The 27,983-nt window shown below is 43.6% G+C and overlaps 1 protein-coding gene across 1 annotated transcript in view; it reads left to right on the top strand.

Moving 5' to 3' along the window:
* Positions 1-831: 831 nt before the first annotated feature.
* LOC115156182 (ly6/PLAUR domain-containing protein 1-like) overlaps positions 832-27,983 on the top strand; it is a 48,770-nt gene continuing 21,618 nt past the window's right edge. Inside the window, exons 1-2 of the mRNA XM_029703538.1 lie at positions 832-1,074; positions 6,939-7,073. Of these exons, the coding sequence (XP_029559398.1) occupies positions 1,026-1,074; positions 6,939-7,073 (184 nt within the window). The 5' untranslated portion in view covers positions 832-1,025. The remainder of the gene's footprint in view (positions 1,075-6,938; positions 7,074-27,983) is intronic.

Genomic DNA, 27,983 nt, shown 5'->3' with positions numbered 1-27,983 from the left:
TCATGTTTCAGCATGATAATCCACGGTTCCATTTCGCAATGATCTGTATACTCACCAGACATGTCACCCATTGAGCATGTTTAGGATGCTCTGGACTACATGTATGACAGCGTGTTCCAGTTCCCGCCAATATCCATCAACTTTGCACAGCCGTGGAAGAGGAGTGGGACAACATTCCACCGGCCACAATCAAAAGCCAGATCAACTCTACGCAAAGGAGATGTGTTGCACTGCACGAGGGAAATGGTGGTCACACCAGATACTGACTGGTTTTCTGATCCATGCCCTTACCCTTTTTAAAGGTATATGTGACCAACAGATGCATATCTGTATAGCCAGTCATGTGAAATCCATAGATTAGGGCCTAATTTCTTTCTTTCATTGAACTGATTTCCTTATACAAACTGTAACTCAGTAAAATCTTTGAAATTGTTGCATGTAGCGTTTATTTTTGTTCAGTATATTACTGCATGTTGACTAACCAATTGCAGTAAAATTAGATTAAATACAGTCATGATCAGTTTCATGTATTTCATTCAGGTAAATTTAGTAGATTGGCTTGATAGCAGCATTGACGTTGTTGGTTGGCTCGCATGCAAAACATGATGTTACACATCGTTCACTTTTGGGAAAACGAGTCCAGCCACTTGGTAGCTATCGTTAGTTCAAATAAACCTGAATTGTGTACTAATATTAAAAGTGCAACAGTAAACCATAAAGCAAAACCACCATAATGATGTCGGTGAAGAATTTAGGAACGACCGCCCAGTCAGAGGGTTCTCGGTTGAACGTGGACGCGCACCGGACAGTCCTTGCACTTTGAAACCCACGCCCATCGTGACGTGTGGCACCGCATGAAATGGATTGAAAAGAGCGTGTCCTCTTAAAATCAGAGGTTTCTAGCGCTGGACGTGTATAGGAGGCTACCGTGGACGTTCATCGGATCCATGTATGAACTCCAACTCTGAGCTCCTCTCAACTTTGCCAGGTCTAATGTTTTCTTACCAAGTGACACCTGCGAGAGAATGCGGTTGCTCACTTACACAAGTTTGTTCTGGTTTATGCTCAAGTCAGGTATGTTACCCACGGGATGTGTTAATTGAAATGCCAAGCGCCTCTTGCAGTTTTGGAACACAATAGCTAACCTACCTAAATTATTTGTAATAACATCAATGTACTAATTGTTTGTTTAACGATCTAACAATATTTGGAGAGGAAGAGAAGCTCAGGGTGGGTAATTGATGGCCAGTAGGCTACCATACAGGGCAGGTAATGATACTTGTTTATTTGTTCATGGAAAAAACATTTGGGGGTCATCCGTTGAACCCGTTAAAGTAGCAAACTTTTCGGTACTATTTTGTAACATTTCCTACTGCGTCTTTACGCACGGTTTGGAACGGTTGTTGTGTGAACGCCAAATATTTTTTTCACACCAGCTTGTGGATGTGAAGAGAACCAGACGGGCTTGATTTCAGATGGAAACGAATTGTTAGAAAATGTTTCATAAATAAGGGTAAACTACCCGTAGATTGAACGTGGTGTGTATTGATGTGTATATTATGGTGTATTTGTTTTGTTTGAGAATAGATTATGGGTAGTTCAACATATGAATGTGTTTTGCTCACAAATACAGGAGTTTAATGCTAATAGAACTGCGCTGTGCTACATATGAAATATTTCTGTCTGCCTGGCAAGAATGTTGTTTGATTTATCCCTGGAAGCTGGTTTGACTGATTTAGTGGAGAAATCCCCATGTACAGTGACATGACATTTTGCCTACTGTCTGCCATTTACTAACAGTTTAAGATGTACCCAAGCAGAACTCCAGAATATGTGACATTTGGATTGGGTATTGGCTACTGTTGCACACTGGATGACGGAAAGGGGGATACCTAGTCAGTTGTACAACTGAATGCATTCAACTGAAATGTGTCTTGCGCATTTAACCCAACCCCTCTTAATCAGAGAGTTGCGGGGGGCTGCCATAATCGACATCCATGTCTTCGGCACCCAGGGAACAAAGCAGTACTGATTGTGCAGTCAAACTTGTTCTCTTTCTTTGAGTCACTACTCAACTGATGATGGCTTTAGTGGCTTTCTGTGTCGTAGTTGGTAAAAAGTGAATAGTCTGCATTTAGATTTTATTCAGGTCCATTTTCAAGTTGAATAAGGTCTGACAGGGCTTTCTTACACTCGTGAAGAAAATTGTATTTGCATCTACCATGTTGTAATATCTGATGATCTGTCAGGGGAGCACATTCTTCAACATGCACAGTGCATCAGGTAAATGTTTCTTTCCGTGTCTGCTGGTGCCAAGGTATATGGTTTCAGTGAATTACAACGCATACTTTATGATTATATGACTTAACCACAGTAATTGCAGCTACAGTTAAGTAATTCAGGAATCTTGTCAACTCTAATAAGCCACTTTCATATTATCACCATTATCTATTCATCAACAGTGGTGTAAAGTACTTAAATAAATGTACAGATACCCCAAAAATAAGTTGTTTTTGGGGTATCTGTACTTTACTTTATATATTTGACTACTTTTACTTCACTACATTACTTAAGAAAATATTGTACTTTTTACATTTTCCATGACACCCAAAAGTACTTGTTACATTTTGAATGCTTGGCTGGACAGGAAAATACGCACTTATCAACTGAACATCCCTGGTCATCCGTATTGCCTAAACACATGCTTCGTTTGTGAATGATGTCTAAATGTTGGAGTGTGCCTGTTGCTTTCCATAAAAAAAAGGTGCAATCTGGTTTGCTTAATGTAATTAATTTGAAATGATTAATACTTTTGATACATAAGTATATTTTAAACCAAATACTTTTACTCAAGTAGAATTTTACTACGTGACTTTTACTTGAGTCATTTTCTATTAAGGTATCTTTACTTTTACTCAAGTATGACAGTTGGGTACTTTTTCCACCACTGTTCATCAATAAGATTGTCCCTTAATTTCTTAATCAGCTATGAATCATATTATGAAAAGGTATGCCTACATGCATTCACCTAAAAGGGTTCTTCTAGTCCCCATAGAAGACCCCTTTGAAGAACCCTTTTTGGTTCCAATTAGAACCCTTTTTGGTTCCAATTAGAACCCTTTTTGGTTCCAATTAGAACCCTTTTTGGTTCCAATTAGAACCCTTCTTGGTTCCAATTAGAACTTAATGGGTTCTGGTATTTAATGGTGCCAAAGGAGATGGCTGCCGTTTTACAATCCTGTAACCAATTGTGCTATTGTGTTTTTTTTTTTTTTTGCGTTATTTGTAACTTATTTTGAACATAATGTTTCTGCCACCGTGTCTTATGACCAAAAAGAGCTTCTTGATATCAGGGCAACGGTTACTCACCCTGTACTGGAGGAATTCTTCTTCAACGAGTCGGATGGGAAGGATTTACACCAGACACCCGACAAGGCCCTCATCCTCGTCATTTGCAGGAGGAAAAGATGAAGATATCGTGGACGACGGTCCGGGTGCCTAGTCCGTCGCCGAGAGGGTAATCTACCTTTACCATCGGTCTTATTAGTCAATGTACAATCAATCGATAATAAAATAGACGAACTATGAGCACGGATATCCTACCAACGGGACATTAAAAATTGTAATATCTTATGTTTCACCGAGTCGTGGCTGAACGACGATGTGATTAACATACAGCTGGTGGGTTTTAAGCATTTTCATCAGGATAGAACAGCGGCTGGTAAGACTAGGGGTGGCGGTCTATGTTTATTTGTTTGCTGTTGCATGAAATCTAAGGAAGTCTCGAGGGTTTGTTCGCCTGAGGTAGAGTATCTCATGATAAGCTGTAGACCACACTATTTACCAAGAGTTTATCTGTATTTTTCGTAGCTGTCGATATACCACCGCAGACCAATGCTGGCACTGAGAGCGCACTCAATGAGCTGTATACGGCCATAAGCAAACAGGAAAACGCTCATCCAGAGGTGGCACTCCTAGTGGTTGGGGACTTTAATGCAGGGAAACAAATCAGTTTTACCTAATTTCTATCAGCTTGTTAAATGTGCAACTAGAGGGAAAAAAAATCTAGACTGGCTTTACTCTACACAGAAACGTGTACAAAGCTCTCACACGCCCTCCATTTGGCAAATCTGACCACAATTCTATCCTCGTGATTGCTGCTTTCAAGCAAAAACTAAAGCAGGATGCACCAGTGACTGGGTAAATAAAAAAGTGGTCAGATGAAGCAGATGCTAAGCTACAGGACTGTTTTGCTAGCACAGACTGGAATATGTTCCAGGACTATTCTGATGGCATTGAGGAGTACACCACATCTGTCACTGGCTTCATTAATAAGTGCATCGATGACGTCATCCCCATAGTGACCGTACGTACATACCCCAACCAGAAGCCATGGATTACAGGCAACATCCGCACTGAGTTTAAAGGTAGAGCTGCCACTTTCAAGGAGCGGGACTCTAACCCAGAAGCCTATAAGAAATCCCGCTATGCCCTCCGACGAACCATCAAACAGGCATACAGGACTAAGATTGAATCGTACTACACCGACTCTGGCTCTCGTCGGATGTGGCAGGGCAAACTATTACAGACTACAAAGGGAAGCACAGCCACAAGCTGCCCAGTGACACGAACCTACCAGACAAGCTAAATTACTTCTATGCTCGCTTTGAGGCAAGTATCACTGAAACATGTATGACAGCACCAGCTGTTCTGGATGACTGTGTGATCACGCTGTCCGTAGCCAATATAAGTAAGACGTTTAAACAGGTCAACTTTCACAAGTCCACAGGGCCAGACGGATTACCAGGACGTGTACTCAATACCATAGTGCCCTCAAAGCTCATCACTAAGCTAAGGACTCTGGGACTAAACACCTCGCTCTGAAACTGGATACTGGACTTCCTGACGGGCCGCCCCCAGGTGGTGAGTGTAGGGAACACATCCGTCACGCTGATCCTCAACACGGGGGCCCCTCAGGGGTGTGTGCTCAGTCTCCTCCTGTCTCCCCCCTGTTCACTCATGACTGCATGGCCAGTCACAACTCCAACACCATCGTCAAGTTTGCCGATGACACAACTGTTGTAGGCCTGATTACCGACAATGATGAGATAGCCTATAGGGAGGAGGTCAGAGACGTGGTTGTGTGGTGCCAGGACAACAACCTCCCCCTCAACGTGATCAAGACAAAGGAGATGATTGTGGACTACAGGAAAAGGAGGACCGAGCATGCCCCCATTCTCATCGACAGGGCTGTAGTGGAACCGGTTGAGAGCTTCAAGTTCCTTGGTGTCCACATCACCAGCAAACTATCATGGTCCAAACACACTAAGACAGTCGAGAAGAGATGGCAAGACAAAGCCTATTCCCCCTCAGGAGACTGAAAAGATTTGGAATGGGTCCTCAGATCTTCAAAAGGTTCTACAGCTGCACCATCGAGAGCATCCTGAGTGGTATGGCAACTGCTCGGCCTCCGACCGCAAGGCACTACAGAGGGTAGTTCGAATGGCCCAGTACATCACTGGGGCCAAGCTTCCTGCCATCCAGGACCTCTATATCAGGCATTGTCAGAGGATGGCCATAAAAATTGTCAGACTCCAGCCACCCTAGTCATAGACTGATCTCTCTACTACCGTATGGCAAGCTGTACCGGAGCGCCAAGTCTAGGTCCAAAATGCTTCTTAATAGCTTCTACCCCCCAAAGCCATAAGACTGCTGAACCACTGATCAAAGTGCTACCCAGACCCCTCTTTTACGCTGCTGCTACTCTGTTTATAATCTGCGTATAGTCACTTTAACTCTACCTACATGTACATATTACCTCAACTAACTGGTGCCCCAGCACATTGACTCTGTACCGATACCCCCTGTATATAGCCTTGCTTGTTATTTTACTGATACTGTTTAATTATTTGTTACTTTTTTCTTTTTTTATCTATTTTTTTTTTTTACTTAGCACTTAAAAAATGCTTCTTAACTTAAAGCATTGTTGGTTAAGGGCTTGTAAGTAAGCATTCCACTGTAATGTCTACACCTGTTGTATTCAGCGCATGTCACAAATGTTGATTTATGTAGAACCCTTTCCCCAGAGGGTTCTACATGTAACCCAAAATAGTTCTACCTGGAACCAAAAAGGGTTATCTTATGGGTACAGCCGAATAACCTTTTTTTGGAACCCTTTTTTCTATGAGTGTAGTAGAGTTTGGACATATCAGCACATATATTTGTGAACTGTTTGGTAGTATTACCATGCCATATGTCCTCTGTACAGTATATTTCATTGTCCATGGTGTAACAGGCACGTACTGCACACCGATTAGTATCACCTCTCTAGTCAGTATGTATTACACCGGTGCTGGCTTGTCTCGTTAGTAGGAAGGTGTTTCACCTGTGCTGGCCCAGTACTCCAGGTATCTTGATAGATTCGATGGGTTAACACTTTTAGTTGGCGCTCCCTATTTAGATTCCTAGACAATCTGTTATCATATTTCCCTGACTTAGTTTTGCTCTACCTTTTTGGTTTGCTTCCTGTCTTTAAGTTTGGCCTGGGCTTTTCTTTTGTTTACCTCATCTTGGGCAAATTTAGTGGCTGCTCATGGTGGGTCTCTTTTTCTTTTATTTTGTATTTTTCTATTATTTTTTTAATCTTTTTTTTTAGGGTCCAGTTTTTGTTGCTCGTCAACTTTCAGTGGACCCCCGTCATAAGTGTCTTTCAGATCCCTTTCTAAACCCCCATCTGTTTTGATTGTTGGTCCACTGACTTTTAGTTCATTCATCTGTTTGAGTGACATTTTTTTGGTTTTCTTGCTGGGGAATGTAACAATGGGTATACATACCAGTGTCTCACTTTATACTTTTGTATTGTACTTTGCAATTCATGCAGGTAAGTCAATAAAGGACAGATTTGGAATGACAACCTGTGTTCCTCCTGTATGTTGTAGGGCTGGCTCTGCAGATCCAGTGTTATCAGTGTGAAGAGGTCACTCAAAATGACTGCTCCACACCTGAGTTCATCGTCAACTGCACTGTCAATGTTCAGGACATGTGCCAGAAGGAGGTATTAGTGACAGAAGGCGGTAAGCCAAATGTGATATGAATTTACTTGACTTAAACCCTTCTACTCTGTGAGGAACATACAATACGTCTTCCTAGCTGAAAAATAGTTGTTTTGGTGGTTTGTTGTTGCTGACAAATGTGTTGATCTTTCCGCAAGGTGCCTTCTATCTGTAACGTGTACAAACATTATACATAAATAGGTGGATATACGCTCTGTCTTGAATAATAAATGAATGCATCCAAATGAGCATCCACCTGCTGCTAGATGGCCAACTTCTATCGTCTACTGGGTTCACAGACCTGGGATCAGTAGAGTTTGAATTAGCCCACGGTTAGTCAATGGTTTTGATGAAAGGCGAAATGATTGCAGTGCAGCATTAAATCAGTATTCAAAGTCATAACCATAATGACTGTGACGAATGTGAAATTATAATATTAAAACATTCATCAGAGCCATTATGGCCAAGTCAGAGTTGTAATCTCAACTAATACACATGATCCTTTGTATTCTTTAATTTGTGGTTTTTATAGCTTTGAACAAAAACATTCACAAAAACTAAGTAGTGAGTAGAAGGGAAATCATGTTTAACCTTTTCACGTGCGAGTTCCAAATTACTCTAACGGTCGCCCCAGCGTTATTTTTTTATATATATGTGCGTGATGTCAATGCACTCACTGTTCCAAAATGTGATTGTTATACAATAGGACAGTTAACCCGCACTGCCTTCAAACCAAGGTACGCTGCCTGCTAATTATCTATGTTTCAACTAGTCAATTTCAAATAATTTTCTAACAGTTTGTATTAAGGTGTGTTCCGCCTCATCAATTCACATAACAAATAGCCCATTTCACTGTTGCGGGCCATTTATTTGATGCTTTACTGAGCTGGACAAACTTCTTTCTTCAACGATAGCCCAAGTACCTCCCCAGTGTTTCCAAAGATCAAGCATGAAGGCAATGCGCATCTCCAGTCAAAACAGGCCTTGCACAAACTTTTCCCACCGGCACATTTTCTGGATGGCGCCCACATTGCCTTCATTGTTTTCCTTACAAACTGGACTTTGGACGTGTGGTTCTATCAAAGTAAGAGGCTTATTTTCTGTATTTCGTGTTGTTTCTACAGTAGCACACTATGTATGGATCATAATGTATTTTCTGTTTAATTCACGTGTTTTCAATTACTGGTGACAGATCATGCATTCCAGTTCTTGCATAGATTGTAATGGACACGTGTGTGTGTGATACTTTTTTGAAAGTTGTACTGATTATGATGAGCTAATACTAAGCTATGTGTGGCGCCATGTTTGTTGACATTATACAATGCATTCTGGTTGTCACGTAAGCATTGGTCAGACCAAAGATGTTATTACAAGGGATAGTTCACTTGACTGACATATGGTGCATTCAAAACAACTAGGAACTCAGTAAAATACTAGGTCAAATCATGACGTCAGTGATCTTCAGGTCGGAAAGTCGGAGCTCTAGATAGAGGCTTGGGTTGGATGACAGTTCAATACAACTTTTCAGTCAGACCTAGTTTTTTTCAGATTTCCCAGTTGTCGTGAACCTACAGAAGTCAGATTTCCCAGTTCTGAACGCGGCATCAGTCTAACTTTGGCACCTCAGAGTTACCAGCTTAGATCCTCCTTTATTTTATTTAGCATATAAACTTCTACTGTGTTTGCCCCCCATTTATTGATAGAGGATTTATCTTGGTAATATTTCCTGCATCATATCCCTCCACAATACCTTCCCCCATGGACTTGAACACCCCCCACATATGAAATGAATCCCCCTAAAATGGTTTCATCCCTGTTTTAGCTTTTGCGCTACGGTTAGGCAGTAGGCTTGTATTTGGTCTGATGGTCCGAGGTTAAGTTTTATTTGCTTTGTGATTTGTCAACGTTAAATGACTTGTCAAGTCGTGCTCTGGTTCTTGAATACACTGCAACTAGTACATTGAAGATTTGTATTATGCTGAAAAGTGGCTAAACTAAGTTCACATTGTTCAGGCAATGGGCACAGCCATCTTTGACTTTTTATTTGTGTCTTAAAGTGAATTCTGGGATTAGGGAGTTTTCGCCAAGTGTCACGGTTGTCGTCGGTGAAGGAGGACCAATACGCAGCAGGTATGTGTATGCTCATCTTAAATGATTATTTATTTTCAAAAATTGAATACAAAAATAACAAAAAAACCACGAGAACTAACAACAAACAGTCTGGCAAAGCCTAAAGCTCAACACGGAACAATCACCCACAAATCACAACCACAAACACACCCTAATATATGGGACTCTCAATCAAAGGCAGATAGACAACACCTGCCTTCAACTGAGAGTCCCAACACCAATCAATACAACATAGAAACACACTCACCAGACTACACATAGAAATACATAAACATAGACTATAAACCAAAACCCCAGAAATACTAAATCAAACACCCTTTAACCAAACACACCACCCTGAACCACATAAAACAAATACCCTCTGTCACGTCCTGACCAAACTACAATACTAATTAACCCTTATACTGGCCAGGACGTGACACCAAGTCCAACATAAACAAACGTGGCTGCCATCATAAAGAATGTATGTGCTGTTAGCTTAGCTGACGCATCTCTTTTCTAAACAAAATATTTTCCCCTTGTGCTCACCAGAGATGCGGTACATTTGTAAACAAGTCTAGCTGTTAGGTCGCAAACTTTTTCTTTTTTTGTCAGCGCAACCTGTTATTTAGACTGGTTTATGGAATGAATTTAGCTGTGGATATGTTCCGTGTGATGTTTGGATTATGAAGTTCGCATTTATCTGATACAATAAAGGGTGAACTTGAGGACAAAGTTGTGAAGACTTTTATTTCCCATCAGTACAAAACATTTTAGATGCTTTTCAGACAACAATACTCTTTAGACGTCTTTGTTGCATCATATGTTCTGTTGCTACTGTTCCATTTGCATAATTGTGATCGTACGCTGCAGGGACCACTCAACAATGATCACAAATATGTGATCGTATGTGTCAAAGGGTTAACAGTGAAAATAAAATAAAATGTTATTCGTATACACGTGTAGGCTAACAGTGAAATGCTTACTTACGAGCCAGTCCCAACAATGCAGAGTGAAATAAAATAGAGAAATAAGTAATAACCCTTTCTAAAACAAGTAGTAATACACAATGACTAACTCTGCTATATACACGGGATACCAGTACCGAGTTGCTGTGCAGGTGTACGAGGTAATTGAGGTAGATATGTACATATACAGTGGGGGGGGGGAAGTATTTGATCCCCTGCTGATTTTGTACGTTTGCCCACTGACAAAGGATCAGTCTAATTTTAATGGTAGGTTTATTTGAACAGTGAGAGACAGAATAACAACAAAAATATCCAGAAAAACGCATGTCAGAAATGTTATAAATTGATTTGCATTTTAATGTGGGAAATAAGTATCTGACCCCCTCTCAATCAGACAGATTTCTGGCTCCCAGGTGTCTTTTTATATAGGTAACGAGCTGAGATTAGGAGCCCACTCTTAAAGGGAGTGCTCCTAACCGCAGCTTGTTACCTGTAAAAAAGACACCTGTCCACAGAAGCAATCAATCAATCAATCAGATTCCAAACTCTCCACCATGGCCAAGACCAAAGAGCTCTCCAAGGATATCAGGGACAAGATTGTAGACCTACACAAGGCTGGAATGGGCTACAAGACCATCGCCAAGCAGCTTGGTGAGAAGGTGACAACATTTGGTGCGATTATTCGCAAATGGAAGAAACACAAATGAACTGTCAATATCCCTCGGCCTGGGGCCCCATGCAAGATCTCACCTCGTGGAGTTGCAATGATCATGAGAACGGTGAGGAATCGGCCCAGAACTACACGGGAGGATCTTGTCAATGATCTCAAGGCAGCTGGGACCATAGTCAACAAGAAAACAATTGGTAACACACTACGCTGTGAAGGACTGAAATCCTGCAGCGCCCGCAAGGTCCCCCTGCTCAAGAATACATATACATGCCTGTCTGAAGTTTGCCAATGAACATCTGAATGACTCAGAGGACAACTGGTGAAAGTGTTGTGGTCAGATGAGACCAAAATGGAGCTCTTTGACATCAACTCAACTCACCGTGTTTGGAGGAGGAGGAATGCCGCCTATGACCCCAAGAACACCATCTCCACCGTCAAACATGGAGGTGGAAACATTATTCTTTGGGGGTGTTTTTCTGCTAAGGGGACAGGACAACTTCACCTCATCAAAGGACGGGGCCATGTACCGTCAAATCTTGGGTAAGAACCTCCTTCCCTCAGCCAGGGCATTGAAAATGGGTCGTGGATGGATATTCCAGCATGACAATGACCCAAAACACACGGCCAAGGCAACAAAGGAGTTGCTCAAGAAGAAGCACATTAAGGTCCTGGAGTGGCCTAGCCAGTCTCCAGACCTTAATTCCATAGAAAATCTGTGGAGGGAGCTGAAGGTTCGAGTTGCCAAACGTCAGCCTCAATACCTTAATGACTTGGAGAAGATCTGCAAAGAGGAGTGGGACAAAATCCCTCCTGAGATGTGTGCCAACCTGATGGCCAACTACAAGAAATGTCTGACCTCTGTGATTGCCAACAAGGGTTTTGCCACCAAGTACTAAGTCATGTTTTGCAGAGGGGTCAAATACTTATTTCCCTCATTAAAATGAAAATCATTTTATAACATTTTTGACATGTGTTTTTCTGGAATTTTTTTTTCTGTCTCTCTGTTCAAATAAACCTATTAAAATTAGACTGATCATTTCTTTGTAAGTGGGCAAACGTACAAAATCAGCAGGGGATCAAATACTTTTTCCCCCCACTGTAACCAGGAATGAGGTGACTAGGCAACATGGTAGATAATAAACAGTACCAGCAGCGTATGTGGTGAGTAAACAAGGGTCAGTGCAGATAACCAAATGGCTATACAGACTAACTATTTTGCAGCAGTCTTATGGCTTCGGGATAGAAGCTGTTCAGGGTCCTGTTGGTTCCAGACTTGCTGCGTCGGTACCGATTGCCATGCATAGAGACCCATTTGTGTCCCGTGTGTCTCAGTTGGTAGAGCATGGTGTTTGCAACGCCAGGGTTGTGGGTTCGATTCCCACGGGGGACCAGTACGGAGAAAAAAAATGTATGAAATGTATGCATTCACTACTGTAAGTCGCTCTGGATAAGAGCGTCTGCTAAATGACTAAAATGTAAATTTGTGGCTGGAGTCTTTGGCAATTTCTAGGGCCTTCCTCTGAAACTGCCTGGTATAGAGGTCCAGGACAGCAGGGAGCTCGGACCCAGTAATGTACTGAACCGTGCGCACTACCCTCTGTAGCGCTTGAAAGGGGTTCACCTTGGGGTCATGATAGGGGCTGTACCAAATGTTTGATGTATTATAATAATTGATTATGCTTATGTTGTATTAATAGAAGGGGAGGGGTTATAAGATCCTCCTTACATTTATAGGGTCCTTGACTACAGATATATATTTTATAGTTAGAGGTTTAATATTGTTCCACAGTACTTTTCTAGTCTCTCTGCCTATTATGAAGAAACTGTCTGAGAAATGTGACTGTGAAGACACACTCCCCTGCAGAGTTCTAAGAGATTAGTCAGACATTCCACTGTAAATCAACTTGGACATTTACTGCTAAGCTTTATAAACAAGCGGTTTAGTGTTGAGTAGGCATGGTTTTGGTCTCATAAGTAGAAGATAATGACGTAGGCAGTGACATCACTAGGGCTGGACTTCGGGTTTAATAAAATAACTTGGGACCTTTTCTTTGATGCAGAACTTACTCAGAAACATGCGTTATGTTCCTGTTGTCAACTTCTGTCTGCAATTGCATTAATAAAGATTTTTGAATTATTTAATTGAAGATATTGTTATAATGCTAATTTCACCAATGAGCCAATGATTGACAACGAACAAGGAAACGAACCCCAACACGCTTTGTGATCGGATGCCAGGCAGTTGACATACTGGTGTTTGATGCAGCCTGTCAAGATGCTCTCAGTGAAGATGCTCTCAATGGTGCAGGTGTTTAACTTTTTGAGGATCTGCGGGCCCATGCCAAATCTTTTAAGCCTCCTGAGGGGGAAGAGGTGTGGTCGTGCCCTCTTCAAGACTGTGTTTGGAGGGTGTGTGTGTGGACCATGAGAGAGTGATGTGATGTGGACACCGAGGAACTTGAAGCTTCCACTCCATTACAGCCACGTCAATGTGAATGGGGGCGTGCTTGGCCCTCAGTTTCTGTTTTTTTTGCGTAGCTGTTGCAACTAGAACATCTCATTTGTGCATCAGGTGGTTCCAATGCTTTGACTGAGTATTATAAACCTTGGCAATTAAAAAAAAAATCTTTAAAGTAAAAATATTTGAAGTTAAAACGGAACCATGTTACGGTATTCAAAATGTAAACCACAGAGACCAAAGAACTGGTTACAGGGCACCCAACGTGTTAAGAGAACATTATCTTCATGCAATGCAAACTAGATGGTATTTTTATTCAAGGACTTCCAACGTTTTATTGCTTTGTTGTTTGCCCCCTTTGTACACCTATCCATGTACAAAGTATTTTACTGTATAACATAAATATCTGGTCATGGTCCCAGTCTTCTGAGCCACCTTGAGAGTTAATTTTATTTGATAAAAAAATATGCAGTACCAGTCAAAAGTTTGGCCAAAAGTTTTTTATTTTCACTATTGTCTACTTTGTAGAATAATTGTGAAGATTTCAAAACTATGAAATAACACACATGGAATCATGTAGTAACCAAAAAAGTGTTAAACAATGATTGGCTGTTTTCTCTTTGCTTATTTGAGCTGTTCTTGCCATAATATGGACTTGGTCTTTTACCAAATAGCCCTATCTTCTGTATACCAACCCTACCTTGTCACAACACAACTGATTAGCTCAAAGGCATTAAGAAGGAAAGAAATTCCACAAATGAACTTTTAACAAGGCACACCAGTTAATTGAAATTCATTCCAGGTGACTACCTCATGAAGCTGTTTGAGAGAATGCCTAGAGTGTGCAAAGCTGTCAAGGCAAAGGATGGCTACTTTGAAGAATCTCAAATAAAAAATATTTTGATTTGTTTAACACTTTTTGGTTACTACATGATTCCATACAGTATGTTATTTCATTATTGTGTCTTCACTGTTCTACAATGTACAAATAAACAAAAACTTGAATGAGTAGGTGTCAACTTTTGACTGTGTGCTTTTAATTTTTTTAATTATTTAACTAGGCAAGTCCGTTAAACAAATTCTTATTTACATTGATGGCCTACCAAAAGGCTTCCTGCGGGGACAGGGACTGGGCAAATTTTGGGGGGACAAAACCCACCATGACAAGGGACACCACAACACTACATAGAGACCTAAGACGACAACACAGCATGGTAGCAACATGACATCAATATGGTAGCAACACAAAACATGGTACAAACATTATTGGGCACTGACAACAGCACAAAGGGCAAGAAGGTAGAGACAACAATACATCACGTGAAGCAGCCACAACTGTCAGTAAGTGTCCATGATTGAGTCTTTGAATGAAGAGATTGAGATAAAACTGTCCAGTTTGAGTGTTTGCAGCTCGTTTCAGTCGCTAGCTTTAGCGAACGGAAAAGAGGAGCGGCCCAGGAATGTGTGTGCTTTGGGGACCTTTGACAGAATGTTACTGGCAGAACAGGTGTTGTAGGAGGATGAGGGCTGCAGTAGATATCCCAAATTTGGGGGACCATCAACCAGTGGTTCTTGCGACAGGTATACAGAGATGACCAGTTTACAGAGGAGTATAGAGTGCAGTGATGTGTCCTATAAGGGGCATTGGTGGACAATCTGATGGCCGAATGGTAAAGAACACCTAGCTGTTCGAGAGCACCCTTACCTACCAATCTATAAATTTTGTCTCCATAATCTAGCATGGGTAGAATGGTCATCTGAATCCAGGTTAGTTTGGCAGCTGGGGTGAAAGAGGAGCGATTTATGATAAATCTAGACTTGGTTTCCTCTAACTTTATCCTGCAGCTTTGATATGTGCTGAGAGCAGGACAGTGTACCATCTAGCCATATTCCAAAGTATTTGTGTCAGGTGACTACCTCAAGCTCTAAACCCTCAGAGGCAGTAATCACATCTGTGGGGAGAGGGGCATTCTTCTTACCAAACCACATGGCCTTTTGTTTTGGTGTTCAGAACAAGGTTAAGGGCAGAAAAAGCTTATTGGATGCGAAGAAATCTTTGTTGTAGAGCATTTAACACAAAATCCAGGGAGGGGCCAGCTGAGTATAAAACTGTATCATCTGCATATAAACGGATGAGAGTGCTTCCTACTGCCTGAGCTATGTTGTTGATGTAAATTGAGAAGAGCGTGTGGCCTAGGATTGAGCCTTGGGGTACTCCCTAGGTGACAGGCAGTGGCTGAGACGGCAGATGTTCTGACTTTAGTTAGCAAACCAGGCCAAAGACACCATTACTCCTTAGCTGGCCCACAAGAATGGAATTGTCTACCGTATCAAAAGCTTTGGCCAAGTCAATAAAAATAGAGCGCAACATTGCTTAGAATCAAGAGCAATGGTGACATCATTGAGGACCTTAATGTTGAAGTGACACATCCATAACCTGAGCGGAAACAAAATTGCATACCAGAGAGAATATTATTGACATCAAGAAACCCAGTCAGTTGATTTATTGACAAGTTTTTTTACCACACTTTTGATAAGGACAGGACAACATAGAAATGGGCCTATAACAGTTAGGATAAGCTTGATCTCCTCCTTTTAAATAATGGATGCACCGTGGCTGCCTTCCACGCAATGGGAACCTTCCCAGAGAGGAGAGACAGGCTTGGTGATGATAGGGGCAGCAACCTTAAAGAAAAGGTCTAAACCATCTGACCCAGATGTTTTTTTGGGGTCAAGTTTAAGGAGCTCCTTTAGCACCTTGGACTCAGTGACCACCTGCAGAGAGAAACTTTGTAGCGGGGCAGGGGAAAAAAGTTATCATGTTTCAGGGAAGACCCAGATGCAGACAAGTCAAAATTACAAAAGTTTATTACTAGAACAGGGGGCAGGCAAAACGACAGGTCAAGGGCAGGCAGAGGTCAGTAATCCAGGGTGGTGTGACAAGGTACAGAAACGGCAGTCAGGGTTAGGGCAGGCAGAATGGTCAAAGCCAGGAAAACTAGAAACAGACAGGAGCAAGGGTAAAAACTGGAACGCTTGACTAACAAAACGAACTGGCAACAGACAGAACACAGGTATAAATACACTGGGGAAGATGGGCGAGACCTGGAGGGGGGTGAAACAGATCAGGGTATGACAGTACTCCTCTGCCCCCCTCCCTCTAGTGGCGCCACCTGGCGTCCTACCTTGGGGAATACCTGGTTGACCGGGGTGCAGGCGTTGGAAATCAGTGATGAGGCCTGGGGCCAGATGTTCCTAGCAGGAACCCAGCACCTCTCCTCCGGGCCATAACCCTCCGTCAACCAGGTACTGCAATCCCCTGCTCAGAGATTGAACCTTCAGGTGACAAAGGGCTGTGAGACATGGGTTTGATCCTAGACACATGAAAAGTGGGATGTATACGGAAGGTACGGGGCAACAGAAGACAACGAGCAGTGGGGCTAATGATCTTGGAGATTGGGAAAGGGCCGATTAAACCTGGAATGTTTGCGGGACTCCACCCGGAGGGCCAGATCTCTGGTGGACAGCCATACGCTCTGCCCGAGATGATACAGGGGAGCCGGGGTCCGGTGGCAGTCCGTTTCTCGTTGATACCTGGAGAGCCGACCGGGCTCTCTCCCAGGCACGACGACAGCGGCGGACAAACATCTGGGCCGACGGTATGCCAACCTCTTGCTCCGGGAAGAGCGGGGGCTGATAACCCAGGGAACACTCAAAGGGCGAGAGACCCGTGGCAGAGCAAGGAAGGGTGTTCCGGGCATATTCAACCTAGACTAGTTGCTGGCTTCAGGTGGTGGGGTTGGCAGAGACCAGGCAGCGAAGAGTTGTCTCCAGGTCTTGGTTGGCTTGCTCCGACTGGCCGTTGGACTTGGGGTGGAACCCGGAGGACAGGCTGGCTGATGACCCAATGAGTGTGCAGAATGCCTTCCAGAACCGGTACAAGAACTGAGGACCCCGGTCAGAGACCATGTCCACTGGAAGTCCATGGATCTGGAAGATATGCTGCACCATGAGCTGGGCCGTCCCTTTGGCAGAGGGTAGCTTGGAGAGAGGAATGAAGTGGACAGCTTTGGAAAACAGGTCCACTACTGTCAGGATGGGGGTGTTGCCATCAAACGGGGGAATACCCATGACAAAGTCCATGGATATATGATACCAGGGACTGTGAGGAACAGACTGAAGTTGAAGGAGACCAGCCGGGGTGTCTTGTTCTGCGCACAGATCGTGCATGCCGCGACGAACGCTAATGCGTCAGGAACCATGGTATGCCACCAAAAGTGTTGTCGCACAAAGGCCTGGGTCCGACGGGAGCCCGGGTGGCAGGCAAGCTTGGAGGAGTGGGCCCACTCCAGAACCGAGGAGAGTACAGCTTCATGAACAAACATCCGGTTAATAGGGCCCCCCACCCCCCAGGGTTTGGCTGGGAATGCTGCGTCTCACGAACATGCTTCCCTATTCCCCAGCCGCTATAGCATCCAGCTTGACATTCTTGGATCCCGGTCAGTATGAGCGGGAGAAGTTGAATCGGGTGGAAAGCAGGGCCCACCTAGCTTGCCTGGAGTTGAGACGCATGGCGGTACAGTGATATTCCAGGTTCTTGTGGTCTGTCCACACAATGAACGGATGTTCTGCCCCCTCCAGCCAGTGCCTCCACTCCTCCAATGCCATCTTCACTGCAAGAAGCTCACGATTCCCCGCATTCTAGTTCCGCTCTGTGGCGATGGGAGAAAGCGGCGCAGGGATGTAACTTGACGTCCAGGGCAGAACACTGGGACAGGACAGCCCCCAGTTCAACATCCGAAGCATTGGCCTCCACCACAAACTGGCGGGACGGGTCAGGATGAACCAAGATGAGAGCTGTCGTGAAATGGTGTTTGAGATCCCGGAACTCCCGGTCAGCAGCTGAGGACCACTTGAACAGAAGCTTGGGAGAGGTGAGGGGCAGACGTGGAAGCCAGGGTTCTCTAATCCCAGATAAAGTGGTGATAGAAGTTGACGAATCCCAGGAAACCTTGCAGGTGCACTCTGGATGTAGGCTGGGGCCAATCCACCACCGCTCTCACCTTCCCGGGAGCCATCTGTACACTCCCTGCAGTGATGATGTAACCCAGGAAGGGGATGATGGAGCGATGGAATTTGCACTTCTCTGCTTTCACAAAAAGCTGGTTTTCCAGGAGGCGTTGGAGAACCTGTCGGACGTGGAGCACGTGTTCTGAGAAAATGAGGATGTCGTAGAGGTAGACTAAAACGAACTGGGTCAAATTGCATGACGAGATACTCGTAGTGACCGCTGGCCATGTTGAAGGAAGTCTTCCACTCATCCCCTTCCCATGTTCGCACTAGGTGGTAGGTGTTCCGTGGGTCCAGCTTGGAGAACACGGTGGCCCCCTGGAGCGGCTCAAAGGCCGAGGAGAAGAGTGGTAGAGAAGCGGTTCTTCACCGTGATATCGTTGAGATCCCGGTAGTCGATGCACGGGTGAAGGGTTTTGTCCTTTTCCACAAAGAAGAACCCTGTGCCGGTGGGGGAGGCAGAAGAACAATGAACCCTGCAACTAGGGAGTACTCAGTGTAGGTCTCCATAGCCTTGGTCTCCGGACCCGACAGAGTTCAGTCGTCCCCGATGCGGAGTGGTGCCTGGGAGAAGGTCGATCCTGCAGTCATAGGGTCGGTGCGGCGGAAGCGAAGTGGCCCGGGCTTTACTAAACACCTCCCAGAGTTCCTGGAGAATCCCAATACCACGGGAACTGGATTGTGGCCACAATGACCAGTAGTCCCGCAATACAGGCAACTCTTCGTGGTACGCCTGTATAGCCGTTCGGCTGGGGACAGTCTAGCTCTGTCTAGTTGCATCGGCTTGGGAAGTAGTACTTCGGAGACTCTCGGGGGAACTCGGGTAGCCTCGGATTCTCTCAGAAACATAGACATCAGGGACTTCCGGGATGCCTCTGATGTGAGGTGGAATACTTGGGTGGGCGAGGGGGACAGGAATCGGACCTCTTCTCCTTCCTATCTTCCCGTAGCCGCCCACTGATCCGGATGGTCAACGCAATGAGTGAGTCGAGATCCGTCGGCAGTTCCCGGGCTGCGAGCACGTTCTTAACTTCCTCCGACAATCCGTTTTAAGGATCATGTTTAACAGGGATTCTTGGTACCAGGTATTCTCTGCAGCCAACGTGCGGAAATCCACCACATAGACTGCCACACTGTGGGAGTCTTGCTGGAGTAACTTCCGGGCAGCCTCTCTACCGGACAACGGAGAATCAAAAATATTCACCTCAACTGCGAACTTCTCCAGACTGAAGCACACGGCAGACTGTTGTTCCCACACTGCTGTAGCCCAGACGAGAACCCTCCCGGTCATCAGCGTGATGAGGTATGCTATCTTCGAGCGGTCCGAGGGGAAGGAGGGCTGCAGCTCGATGAGGGAACCCTGAGAGAGAAACGCCCGACAGGTTCCTGACTCTCCAGTGATGTGTTCTGGGGGAGTTAAGCGGGGTTCTTAGGAAGCCGGGGTGGCCGGGAGAGACGCGCTTCTGACAGCTGGGTTACTGAGGGGCTGGGAGGTTACAGTCGTGGTAGACTGCCTAATAGACAACCCACGGAATTGCTCCAGCAATTTATTCAACGTGCGGTCATGGCATTCTGCCAAGGTCTGGAAACCTTCCATAAGACAACGAAGCAACTCCTCGTGCCTTCCAATGGTGGCTCCTTGGGAGGAGATGGCGTTGTGGAGCTGGTCTGAGTTTCCTGGGTCTGCCATGGCCAGTTCGTACCATCACAACTCAGGATTAGACCCAGATGCAGACAGTTCAAATAACCAACGTTTATTATTAAAACGGGGCAGGCAGAGTCCGTAAGAGTCCGTAAGATACAGAGTGGCAGGTAGGGTCATGGAAGGCAGAGGTCAGTAATCCAGGGCAGTGTCAAAAGGTACAGAACTGCAGGGTCAGGGCAGGCAGAATAATCAAAACCAGGATAACTAGAAAACAGGGGCTCAAGAAAACAGGAGTAAGAAAAACACACTGGTATGCTTGACAAGACGGACTGGCAACAGACAGAGAACACAGGTATAAATACACAGGGGATAATGGGGAAGATGGGCGACACCTAGAGGGGGGTAGAGACATGCACAAGACAAGTGAAACAGATCAGGGTGTGACACTAATCTCTTTTGACCTAAATTGAGTATTGAATTTCATGGCCTCTAATGGCACATTTTAAAGTATCCAATAAAATAAGGGGATATACTGTACCTATGTTATGCAAGGAAAAGTCAGTTCTAAATTATTTTGTCTTGGTTAATTAAGTGCTGCTTGTCATCTAGTAGGCTTTGATAAAATGTCAAATCCCCAACCCATGTGGAAATTCAATAACAGTTACAGTGCCTTCAGAAAGTATTCCTACCTCTTGACTTATTCCACATTTTGTTGTATCACAGCCTACATTCAAAATGGGTTGAATCTTTTTTCACCCGTCTACACACAATACCCTATAATGACAATGTAGAATTTTTAGCAAATGTATTGAAAATTAAATGCAGAAACATCTCATTTACATATGTATTCACACCCCTGAGTCAATACATGTTAGAATCACCTTTGGCAACAATTACAGCTCTCTTTCTGGGTAAGTCTCTAAGAGCTTTGCACACCTGGATTGTACAATATTTGCACATTATTCTTTAAAAATTTCTGTCAAGTTGGTTGTTGATCATTTCTAGACAGCCATTTTCAAGTCTTGCCATAGATTTTCAAGCAGATCTAAGTCAAAACTGTAACTCTGCCAATCAGGAACACTGTTTTCTTGGTAAGCAACTCCAGTGTAGATTTGGCATTGTGTTTTAGGTTATTGTCCTGCTGAAAGGTAAATTCTTATCCCAGTGTCTGGTGGAAAGCAGACTGAACCAGGTTTTCCTCTAGGATTTTGCCTGTGCTAAACTCTCTTGCGTTTTTCTTTTATTATCCTGAAAAACTCCTCAGTCCTTAACGATTACAAGCATACCAATAACATGTTGCAGCCACCACTATGCTGAAAATATGGAGAGTAATACTGAGTAATATGTTTGGGGCTAATCCAATACAACACTTTGTATTCAGGACAAAAAGTGAATTGCTTTGCCACATTTTGTGCAGTTCTACGTTAGGATGCGTGTTCTGGAATATTTTTATTCTGTAAAGACTTCCTTCTTTTCACTCTGTCAATTAGGTTATTATGGTTGAGTAACTATATTGTCTATCCATCCTCAGTTTTCTCCTATCAGTCATTAAACGTTAACTGTTTTTAAAGTCTCCATTAGCATCATGGTGAAATTCCTGAGCGGTTTCCTTCCTCTTCAGCCACATAACAAAATAAAGGAAAAGGGGCAGGGAAAGAAGTAAGAACCTATATTAAATAGAAAAAAATAAATGAAATAGTACTGAGGACAATAAGACCTAAACCAGATTCCAAGATGACTCCAACACAATTTTTTTTGCAGTTATCTTTCCTATGGGTATGTTGTTCTTTTGGGTTGTTTGTTTCTCCCTGGTGTTTGGTCTGTCATCATTAGTTTCTTAGCCCTGGGTCTGCTTTGTTATCACACTCCTTGAAATTGGGTAATTTTGTTAGGGGGCATTTTCCCCTCCAGACGAACAAAAGCAATAAGCGCCTGTCTTTGAATGTACAGATGTAGGATCTTAATTTGATCACTCATTTTGGTGCTGAAAATGTCAGACTTGATTTGCCCTAATGAAAAATGTGTCAACCCCTACTGAAAATGTTCATTAATTATAATCTACATAATAATTCACATTTGCTGTTGCTGCAGGGTTATTTTCCTGCTGTAGCAAACTTGCTCAAATTAAGATCCTACATCTGTATGACGTGATTCCAGATCCAAAGGACATGAACATTGTACTGCAGAGTCGACAGCTCTTTTAATAAGAAAATGTCCACATGAATGTACATTTATGATTTTATCCTTATCGGCTCCGCTGTGCGACAAGGTTCGGGGAATTCCTCTGACCAGCTTAAGCCTTATCACTGTTTGAAATGTAACACATACTTTTCCAATTTTGTAGGACTCTCTGGGGCAACATTAATTAAAAACCACAATCAGTCTGTTTGAGTTAGGTAAGTTAACTTAGCTCCAGCATTTCATTGGCTTCCTAGAAAGAGCTTCCTAGAAAGATGGAAGTGTCTGAAGTGTGTGTCCTAACATAGATTAAGGACTAGATCCCAAGCCAGGTACTCAATCTGTCTACTTCTATGAACAATCCCAATTCTTCTCAGCCAAGTGGCTGATGGTAGAATATTGGAGTTTCTATGAACATCGCCCAAAAGAGCCATCTATGAAGAAAATCCATCTGAGGAAAAAAATCAACACTTCACATTCAAAGGATGGTCATATTCAGCCATGCTCCCTCCTTACCCACCTCTGATTAGGTCTTGAGAAATGACAGGGTTTGCGACTCCTTCACTTGGCCTGGAGTGCATTCTCAACTCTCCTGGCTGGGATGATGATTGCTTGTGTCTGCTTGGTTGCAGTTCATTTCAATGGCTGCTTGCTCTTTTATGGAGCGCTTCAGCCAAATAAGCGTGGACTACTTGAGGACTCCAGTTGCTGAGAAATTGCCCCTCCCCTGTGTAGATGGTCTGTCATTAAGAATGTATAATATGGCCACCAGGGTTGATTCCATTGAATTAAATTCCCGCTCCATTTAATTCAATTCAAATTCCAGGTCAGTCTCAGTAATTAAATTCCATTGTTAGGTTAATTCCAAGAATTAAATTCCCAATTCAATATTATCCCCAACAATTTCACAAATTCAAATTAAATTCCTTCAGGCTTTCAGGCTGATCATGTCACTGTTCAGACAGCCTAGCTATACTGGAAATATAGAAGTTTAAATTATTTAAAGTGACTTGCAGTCAATTTTTGATACCAAGTGCATTCATTCCATTAAAGCTGCAATGTGTAACTTTTTGGGCGACCTGACCAAATTCACATAGAAATGTGAGTTATAGTTCTGTCATTCTCATAGAACATCTAAGACTTACTTTCAATGTGCTCTATTTCTAAGTTTCCTGTGTTTAAGTTTTGTTTTTGCGTCTTTTGGTTTTGTACACCAACTTCAAACGGCTAAAAATACAATATTTTGGGAAATGCACTCTGAAATGTGCAAAAATTGAATTCCAAAAATACAGATTTATTTTGAATTGGAAAAAATCTAACTTCAATTCCATAACTTGAACATTATTGAAATTCTAATTGAATTCAACATTTTCCACTTCATGAGTGAATTTAATCGGAATTTCTAATTAGGAGAAATGGCCACCCGTTATACAGTATGTTGGCAGTCATCTTTACAATAGCTTGTAAATAATTCAGTATAATCATTCAAACAGGATGGGAAATCAAGGCATAAATGTAAAATTGAAGGATGCTGCCTGCCTCTGTCTGAGTGGGCATATTGCTTTTTGTGGTTCAACACAGAATGCTCATAGTGGGACATGTATGTATTATTTTTGGACAGTATACAACATTACTGAAAAATAATTTGATTGCCTTACTACAAGGTAATAATTCCTGACAACCATTCGGAGCTGTAGGCTACAGGTTTTCTGATGTGGTCCATTAATTACTTTTTATATGGTAGATCTTGCTATGTATGTACTCCACATGCAGTAAAGGTAGCATAACATATGAACATTTAACTTGTCAACTCCTTAATTCATACAATGTACATTAAATCATATTGTAAGCAGCAGTAACATCAATTACGACTGTTTCATATACATGTTTTATGACATACAGACCAGTGATATGCTTACAACTAGTCTGCCTTATTTGCTGTGTATACAGTATGTCACTTGTTCAGCTTGTCTATTCTAAGGGATCTGTTCATTCTATTGTCACTTGTGAATATTAACTGGGAGAGGCGGTGTGCTAAGCGCGGCTTTGATGACAAGACAAATAAGTGTAATGATTCCCTTTCGATTTGGCTGTAGGACAATCTGAATACCAAGCAATAGCAGTGAATCACTTGTGCTTTGAGGCTTTCCAGGTGGTACCGGTATCCATAGATAAGTACCGTGACACCAGCCGAGCAGAAGAAAAACAAAAACATGTAACGGTGGTGCTTGGAAAGATTTGCTCCATTCAATATGTTTTCAATGAAAATGATAGCTATTATGACATAGATTGTTCTGTCAATAATCAGCTATAGGCTTACCTAAAATGAGGCATTTTGGTTCAAAATACCTTATGTGAGAAAAGCTTGTGAACATTTTGTGTTGGTCCTGTAATCCGATCCAAGTAAAGAGTAATGCACAGAAGCTAAGGTCACCTTGTTGATAGTTATGTATTTGGGGAAGCATACATCCTCTTTGTGTTCATACAATTTACTATGCACTCAAAAAAATGTGTTTGTGCCATTGTGAAATCGTAGACTCCTGGACAGAGCAGGGACTAGGTTCTCAGCAGAAATGCCCCGCCTTATTTTGCAGTTTATCTAAATTAGGAATTACTATTCATAAGGATTCATTTACTGTATAAATCAAAGGAATTAGAATGCAATTAGTCACGTGGTGTCAAGTCCACTGTTTACTTAGGTTGTAAAGACTTGAAATTATTATTGAAGTTCTCCCTGTGGTAATGTGAGCACAGTACTTTGTAATTTAGTTTGGTTGAGATTCGGAATCCTATCTTTTTGTGAAGGTTGTTCATAAGTTGTTTTGGTATATTTGATTATTCAACTAATTCGCTGGGGTACTTTGTTTGAATAGAGTCATAGATAATACAAATACCTTTTTAAAGGGCGACTTTACTTCCTGATTTGGCCTTGTTTTTCATCAATGCTCATTAAGAAATGCTAGCAGCCACGACTGAAGGCCAATTAGAGTTGTCTTGGATGTGGTTTGATGTGGGTTTTTCTAGGGTGTAACTTTGCCATTCAATATCAACAAAAGTAGTAAGTAAGCTAGCTTTGCTATGGAGAGAATTACGTTTTGAAGTTGAGGACTTCGCCCCCTCAAGATGGTCAGCTAATTCAATTCTATGAAGGCTAAAGCATGCGCTGATCTTGTTTCGCCAAGTTGACTAGCATAGCTGGTGATAGCTGATATCTGTCAAATCGTTATAACATTCATAAGACACTTGTTCTACAACACCTTGCTACAAAAGTAATTTGCAACTTAGTTTCAATGTTTCATCACGTCATGTTACTGTGGAAACGGTATAAACTGCAAATTGAATGCCCACCCTTACCGAAATACATGCTTCTGGCAAACAGCTGCAGCTATCACCAAACCTTTGGCCAATTTGCGACAAGCTCATATTTTCGCATGCAAATTAGTTTTGTGGCAAACTGTTGCGGCAACTTGTGAACTTTTGGCAAACAATTCTGGGAAACTTGTGGCGAACATTCTGTTTGCTGCAAACACAGTATGAATTTGCCAATTAAATTAGGTTTTTGTTTACTGTGTGTTAACAACATTGAAATGTATCTACATAAACCAAATCGCATAACTTTAAATTAATATACAATACATTACCAAAAGTATGTGGACACATGCTCGGCGAACATCTCATTACAAAATCATGGGCATTAATACGGAGTTGCTGTAGTGTTAAGTTTCATTTCACTGGAACTAAGGGGCCTAGCCCAAACCATGAAAAACAGCCCCAGACCATTATTCCTCCTCCACCAAACTTTACAGTTGGCACCATGTGTCACTGGTGTGGAAAGTAGTAGGCAAAAGGCAGTCGCAGGTTTAGAACTACTGAATTTATTTAAGCACCATAGATCAAAGCGGGACGAAACCCAAACACTGTTGTGCTCAAAATATATCTTCATAAACAAAAAGGCACAGGGCGAATGCAAAGTGCATATTATAAAATATTCAGGACATAGTAGGAGAGATTCCTCTCCAGGAAAACAAGTAACATTTACAAAGACAAATGGCAGAGGGAGTATATGTATGTGTGGGTGGGTGGGTGGTTTGGAACCAGGTGTTTGTAATATGATGATCCAGGATGTCTCGCTCGGGAACCCAGCACCACTCTTCGGGACCATACCCCTCCCAGTCGACCAGATACTGGCGAAGCTCCCCACGACGCCGTGAGTCCAACAGACTGCGTACGTCATGGGGTCCAGCACTAGCCAAGGGACCAGCTGCTACCGGCCTGAGAGATACATGAAATGAGGGTGAGATACGGTAATTGACAGGGAGCTGTAATCTGTACGTCACCTCATTGGCTCTCCTCATGACTTTGAAAGGCCCCACAAACTGCGGCCTCAGTTTCCGGCAGGGCAGGCGGAGCAGCAGGTCCTTCGTAGAAAGCCAGACCCTGTCACCGAGGTGAAAGACCTGGGCCGGAAACTGCGCTGGAGACGGGTGTCCGCGGTGTTCCATACATCTTCGGCGCGTCGGAACTAGTCGTCCACCGCAGTAGCCTCGATCTGATTCCAGTGCCAGGGCCGGCTGATAGCCTAGAACATACTGAAAGGGTGTGAGTTTAGTGGAGGAGTGACGGAGTGAGTTTTGTGCATATTCTGCCCAAGGCAGAAATGCAGCCCACTCCCCCAGCTGGTCCTGACAGTAACTATGAAGGTACCTACCCAGTTCTTGATGTACCCTTTCCACATGCCCAATTGATTGGGGACGGTACCCAGATGTGAGGCTGACCGTGATCCCCAGTTATTCCATGAAGGCCTTCCAGACACTGGAGGTGAACTGAGGACCACGGTCAGACACGATGTCCTCCGGGATCCCGTAGTGCCGGAAGACGAGAAGAGAAGAGAGCCTCTGCGGTCTGCAGGGCCGTAAGGAGACCAGGCAGAGGAATCGAATACCAGGCTTTGGAAAACCGGTCCACAACGACAAGGATTGTGGTGTGCCCCTCCTAGGGGGGAAAGTCTGTGACAAACCCGGATATCCCGGGCCAAGGTGGGCCACCAGTACTTGGCGGAGAGACAGTCGATAGCATGGGCTATACCCGGGTGCCCCGACACAGGTGCTGTGTGTGCCCAGGCAAGGAGATGGTCCCGCACATCAGAGGGCACGTAGATACGCCCCTTGGGACAGTGGTCAGGTGAGGGCTCCTGTCGCAGGGCTCGACGGATGTCCGCATCCACATTCCACACAATAGGAGCCACAATGCGGGACAGGGGAATAATGGGTGTAACTTTCTCCCTCCGATCCTCTGTGTCATGCACCTGGGACAACGCGTCGGCCTTAACATTCTTTGATCCCGGCCGGTAGGAGAGGGTAAAGTAAAATTTGAAAAGGGCCCACCTGGCCTGACACGGGTTCAGCCTCTTCGCTGCTCAAATGTACTCCAAGTTTCTGTGGTCCGTCCAGACAATGTATGGGTGTTTAGCACCCTCCAGCCAGTGTCGCCATGCCTTCTGCACCTTCTTGATGGCCAACAACTCACGATCCACCATGTCGTAATTCCGCTCCGCGGGAGACAGCTTCCTTGAGTAGAAGGAGCGTGGATGGGGTTTAGGCGGTGATCCAGTGCATTTGGAGAGAACAACCCCTACTCCAACCTCGGAGGCGTCCACCTCCACGATGAAGGGCAGAGATGGGTCAGGGTGAGCCAGAACAGGTGCGTTAGTAAAAACGTTCCTTGAGTGCACCGACCGCTTCGTTGGCCTCCCTAGTCCAGCATAGCTGTCGAAGACCTCCCATCGGGAGGGATGTGAGAGGGGCCACCACTGTGCTGAAAACCCTATTGAAAT

The sequence above is a fragment of the Salmo trutta genome, chromosome 20 (assembly GCF_901001165.1).
Source record: "Salmo trutta chromosome 20, fSalTru1.1, whole genome shotgun sequence".
Classification (NCBI taxonomy): domain Eukaryota; kingdom Metazoa; phylum Chordata; class Actinopteri; order Salmoniformes; family Salmonidae; genus Salmo; species Salmo trutta.
This window is presented reverse-complemented; position numbering and strand designations above follow the sequence as displayed.